The sequence below is a fragment of the Saccopteryx bilineata genome, chromosome 2, assembly GCF_036850765.1.
Source record: "Saccopteryx bilineata isolate mSacBil1 chromosome 2, mSacBil1_pri_phased_curated, whole genome shotgun sequence".
Taxonomy (NCBI): domain Eukaryota; kingdom Metazoa; phylum Chordata; class Mammalia; order Chiroptera; family Emballonuridae; genus Saccopteryx; species Saccopteryx bilineata.
The window spans coordinates 267976111-267982110 of record NC_089491.1 but is presented as its reverse complement, the minus strand read 5'-3'; the positions used below and the strand labels follow the sequence as shown (position 1 = coordinate 267982110).

Genomic DNA, 6000 nt, shown 5'->3' with positions numbered 1-6000 from the left:
GCTTTGGAACCTCCAAAATACTCAGTTTCAGCAATTAATTCAAAAACAGAGATCCTTCAGAAAACTGAGTATTGGCTGTTAGACAAAGCGTGACCAATATCATTTTTTGGTCAGTTGAATTCCTGGTGGTTTTTCTTTTCCAATGTTGACACAATTCAATGAAAACAAATAATTCCAATCCTGGGACATAAGCCAGGGGATAAATCTATTCAGCTTCTTCAGCTTCATCACATTCAAGTACAAGGGATTCTAAATACCTTGAAACAAGCAAGGGAGGGCAGATGGGGTGAAAATTCACCTGTAATACAACAACTCCTTATGTCCACTCCCTAGGTTTCCTCCTATCCAGTCAGTAGAAAGAACGGGGAAAAAAAAAAAAAGGATGTTCAAGTCCCTTGTACTTTTTTAAGCACATGGTATTTATTATTTATTAGGCATTAATTGGCACACAAATATACGAAACAAGTACTTAATTCTCCCCCCACCCTTAGCAACATAAAAAGGACAAAATTGCTCGAAGACACTCACGTACAAACATACGCACACACGCTCACGTACTTGGACATTCTCAGCCTCGCATATTACCCTGTTCTTTTCATTAGGGTCGGTTTAAAAAAACAATCTTTTTTTTTTTTTTTTTTTTTTTTTTTTAAATCAAGAAAGCAAAGCACATTCGAAAGAGGGGAAAAATAAAGAACGCAAACTTGGTTTCGAGTATCAATAAAATTAAAAGCTCTTGGCCAGCCCCTAGGCTGGATTTCATCTCATGTTATTACTTAATTAGAACTCCTATTTATAAATAAATAGAACCAGTAAAATATTACATCTGAAGAACCCTGCAATAACGTTTTACTTACACATTTTTTTAATATATATATATATATATATATGCTGTTTTCTGCTTCCCGTGACCACAGTTTGGTGTCGACATCAGGTGTGATCCTTTGGAGAGAACTGCTCAGTGAGCACGTCTTGCGTCTTTAGGAATCGTGGGTTTTCTTTTGCACCCAGTTGGGTCTTCAGGAGGTTTGGAGGCTGGGGGCTGGCTTTGGTTTTTTAGGTTTTTTTTGTTTTTGTTTTGTTTTTTGGTGTTTTTTTGATTAGGACAAGTATTTATTTTGGCTTTTTTCACCACTCTTGTCAGCTCGAAGCTTGCCCCTTGCTTATCACAGTTCCGCCTCCGTGTAAACCAGGGCGTTTTAAGTTTTCCAAAGCAAACTATCTGCTGGGAAACTGCAGGCCACGTTTTAGCGACAGATGGCTGCAACGACCCAGAGCTGGGAAGACGGGAGCGCTGAGGAAGATATGACGCCAGGTGGAATCCAAGGTCGTCCTGACTCCCCTGGGAGGCAAACGGGGTTCCGTGATGATGGGGGAAGATAGGACACAATCAGAGGAAAGCTGGAGACATGGGGCACGTTTTCAGAAACATCACATGGCAGAGGTAGGTCACTTCTTAGTCAAGGAGAGGGTGGCATTTTTAGGTTTTTGGGGTAGTTTATAGGAAGGGAACCCCATACTTGGAAACATACTTGCCTCAGACCTCCCCCAAAATAAGGGACTGGGTCCCGTTAAGAAAATTGAAAGAAAAAAATATATTATTATTTATTATATAACAATGTCAACATTAACACCAAGATAGGAAGACTCCAGCTCCACGTAGGAATAAAACACTTGACGAGGCAAGACTTTCCGGAGACTGAAGGAAGGAATCAGGGCAGACCTCTGGAGGTGGTGTGAACGTGGCCCGTTGGTGAGTGTGGTAGTCATGGGGGGTGGGGTGGGAGGGAATGGGGCTCATCTTTTTTTTTTTTTTTAAGTTATGAGACAAAACAACAAAGTCACATTTTTTGAATTGTGGTTTCAGGCTACTGATTAGATCAGCATCTAAGGGGTCTCGGGTGCAGACGTGAGCATGGGGCAAAATGAAGAATCTTGTCCGTGGGGTTCTTTCTGCTACTGTCTCTCTCCCCACCCCCTCTCTTTAGCAAATGTCTATTAAGAAGCAGGCCTCACTTTAGCTATTCTCACTCCACTCTGGCACCATGCCAACCCCATGCACGGAGTGGTACTGGTGTGGGGACAGGGTCCTTGGCACGCCATGGGAGTAGAGGAACTCAGAAGGTTGAAGGCTGCCAGGGGACTGCAGGCCAGTCTGAGGCCCACACTGCCTGACCACAGGCTGGTGGGCCACGGAGGTCTGGTGCTGGAACATGCCCTCTCCGAGCTGCGGGGAGCCGTGGTTGGCAATGCCAGCCAGCCGGGGCACCAGGGGCCCCGAGGTGAAGTGAGCAGAGAAATGTTGGTAGGGTAGCCTGTCCATGGGCTGCACGGTGGTGACCGTGCAGCTGCTGTAGGAAGGCATGCTGGGCCACGTGTTGCAACTGATGTCCTCCAGGCTGGGCACCGGCTCGCTGGGCGGCGCGGAGCTGGCATACATGCAGGCTTGCCGCTGGGCTGACTCTGTCCGGTAGGAGGCACTCAGGCCCTGCTGCTGGGGGTAGCTGGGCCGATAGAACGGGTCCTCTTCACTGGGCGAGGTCTCCATGTAGGGCTTCTTGTAGGGATGGTCTGCGGTGGAACATTCTTCATCTGCTAAGACAGGAGGAGAGAGACCCGTGAGGCCAGGGCCAGCCACCCTACGACTAGAGGCAGAGACAGCCATCTGGCCGGAGGCCTGAAGAACAAGTCTCCTAAGACGGTAAGCCCCAGCCTCCATTGCTGCGCACCTTGGGCCATGGAGTTCTAAGCAACTATTTGACCTTTCTGAGCTCCGTGTCTTCGTCTGCAAAACGGAAAAGGCAGTAACAGCATTTTCTACACTGGGAATAGTTGGGGAGGAAACGGGAGAATGCACATTAGCCCACAGTCGGGAAACACTCCATAAATAAGAAGCATTGTTATTATATCTTCCCCCCTCCCCAGCGTATAAACTCTGTGAAGGCAGCATACCTGGTTCATACCAAGTAACGAGAAGAATAAGAAAGTCAACAATAACAGTAAAAACAACACACAGTGTTTTGAGTACTCTCCATGGGAAAACACATTTAATCCTCACAACAACCCTCTGCGGTGAGTCCTGTTACGATTCCCCTTTTACAGAGGAGAGAAAGGAGACACTGAGAGGCTGACAAACTTGCCAAGGCCTTACCCAGCTGATTAGCAGTGCAGCGAAGATCAGGGTCCAAGTGACCCAGCTCTAAGGTCTCTGCTCTCCAATACCATGCAATAACTATTTGTGCAGTGGACGGAAGGATGGACAAACGGACAATGGATGGGAGCACAAATGAATGGATTTTCAAATTCTTTCCCGGTGCCTTACATAAGCACGAACCGCCAGGACAGTACACACTAAGGGGTCGCTGTTTTGCTGGCTGCAAGCCACCTGCATTCCCTAGGCACAGGTATCCTTGAGCATGAGGCAGCGGACATGGTTCTGACCCCTTTGAGGTCACTGACCCCTTTGGGAACTCTCAAAAGTGCTGGGCTCTCTCCTAGAAAAATACACTGAACCGCAAAGTTTGGAGAACGGAGTGTGCTCACAACTGCCAGGGGCTCAAGGACTCCCTAAAGCCTAGACTCCAGGCAAAGAAGTCCAGATACATCTGGGTTTGAATCTGGCTCTTCTGCTTCTATCTGTGGGACACCAGCATCTACCCTCTCAGAGACTGAGTTTCATCATCTCTGAATCAGAGCTAGTAACGCTTCCTCCAGTGGGTGGCTAGGAATGAAATAAGATCAAACGTGTGGCTCTCCTGCTATGACATCTTCAAGGGCAGCTCTGGAGTGAGGGTAACGCCACCAGCCAGTCTCACGGCAGAGCTAATCTAGAGTAACCCACCTCCAGGCGTTTCCTTCAGGGAGGCAAGACTTGGGGATTTCCACCATTCTGTAAACCTCAACCCAGACCCATCCTTAGCTGGAATTCTACCCCCAAACTGCAGATTTCCTTTCATCATCTTCCGATTGGTTTCTAATCAACACATGTTAAGAACTTCATTTGTCTTTAGGGGGTGTGAAGAAAAATGAAACACTGGGGCATCCCTGTCACTCACTGCGAGGGCGGATGGCGTAAGGGCAGGGTGCAGGACTCAGAGATGGGAGGAAGTGATGGCCATTAGTGACTGAGCACTTACTATGTGATCTTGCTCTGATCTCATAGTAAATCCTCCAGGTGCTGCCCTTACTCCTGTCTCAGGGGCAGAAACTGAGGTGCAGGGAAGTGACCCACCCAAGGTCATGCAGCCAGGAAGGACAGAGGCTGGAGTCAAAGCCGAGTCTGCCCAACTCTGCCTGGCATACCTTGCTGCTAGCTCTCTAGATTTCTAATATCCAACGCCACTCAGGCAGTCATTCAACAGGCATTTGTGGGACCCAACCAGGTGCTAGGTCCTGTGCCAGGTGCTGGGACATAGAGTGGTCAACACATAGTCCTAGTCCTTCTCTAGTACACATTCTTGGTCCTTCTCCATTCTACCCTGAGCAGTGAGGGCAGGATGCTGACCCTCTGTGATCAGGAGGGTCCTCAGATATAAAGCTCCAGATCAGGCATTCTCCCCACAGTAAATCCTTTGACTTTGGACTGCATTACAGAACAGCTGCCCAGCCAGGAAAGGGTATCCTGGGTATGGGTTCCCCCAACACCTCCATGTTCATCAATCTCCTGGTGACACTCACAGCTAAGTCAAATATCTCCCAAACAAAACACAGCTAAGTGAAGGTTGTACTCATCCAAGAGCCAGCAAATTTATTTTAACCTGACTCTTTCTGGGACACATCTGGGACCCATAGGATGCCCAGAGATTTGTCAAAAAAAAAAAAAAAAAAGTGAAAAAGACAGCCACTCTTCCAGGTGTTCTGTCTACATCATGCCAGATGTCTGAGACATCCAGGTGTGCCAGTGGCCACGCTCGCCCTTCGGCTGGGCATTCTTTGGGTATCTTGAAGACATGGCTACATTCAACTTTTTTTTGTCTTGGTCATTTCCTCCCTTGGGTTCTTCCCTCCATTTTTCCTTCCACCCCCAGATCCATAAATCTGAATGTTTCCATTGTTGCTGGAATCAGAACCTTCGGGTTTTCCATTCAACTAGGGCGTTCCCCTTTTCAATAATACAAAGTACAGCTGGAGGGTACCCTTGGCAAGAGAAAATAAAGAAAACACACACCAAGGCAAACTAACTGTTTCCGAGTTTCTGATCCCCTTCCAGATTTGTTACAAATAAAAAAAGGAAGAATAATATGAAAAAGGCTGGAGCCCATTTTGGAAAATTGTAAAATTACACATTCCAGGCTTTACTACCCCAAAGATCTGGTGCGGAGTCCTGAGAGAAGCCCGATTCTGGCTCATTGATGAAAGCAGGCCCTGCGCGTTCTCAAGTTCCTCTCGAACCTCACCACGTTGTAAAGACATTCCAGCGCCAGCTTCCAGATTGCAGGTTGCGATAAATGCTCTGGATGTCATCTCTGCGTTTATTTTGGTTATGGTTTTGTTTCTGGGTTTTTTTCTTTTTACTGGGAGCCCGATAACTGACCAACAGCTAAGACCTCTCTCCCAGCCAAGTCGTGTTTACCTTCTATGGTTAGGAAGGGGGCTGGAGTCACGGGTCCAGTCCTGGATGAGACGAGTCCACAGCTCGGTCTCAGAAAACTGTGTGGGAAGAGTGTCCCGCTGTGTATCTCGGAGTGCAGCAAAACTTTTCCTGATTCTGACCTCCAGTCACTGCGCAGCCCTGGGAAAAACCCCGGCGCTTGCATTTTTTCTGGATGCTATTGATTCTGGAGAAAAGTGGCTTTAATGATGAATCCAGAACACAGATTTTAGGGCACAGAGTTATGTCTCTGGCTTTCGCGGGCTATGTGACCTTGGACGAACCACTGTGACCATTCCAATCTCAGCTCTTGACTAAACATGATGATAGTACAGAAATTTCATGTACGGGCTGAGATAATAGTAAGTGCCGTCTAGTTTCTGTCTATCTCCTTGCAAATAAAGTGAGGG

At 47.4% G+C, this 6000-nt stretch overlaps 1 protein-coding gene across 3 annotated transcripts in view; it reads right to left on the bottom strand.

Annotated features, from left to right (window-relative positions):
• Positions 1-614: 614 nt before the first annotated feature.
• TBX5 (T-box transcription factor 5) overlaps positions 615-6000 on the bottom strand; it is a 43411-nt gene continuing 38025 nt past the window's right edge. For 2 of the 3 annotated variants that reach the window (XM_066255062.1, XM_066255061.1), the window contains one exon: positions 615-2595. In XM_066255062.1, coding sequence (XP_066111159.1) covers positions 2018-2595 — 578 coding nt within the window. In that variant the 3' untranslated portion in view covers positions 615-2017. The remainder of the gene's footprint in view (positions 2596-6000) is intronic. The other variant, XM_066255063.1, reaches the window with a different exon arrangement.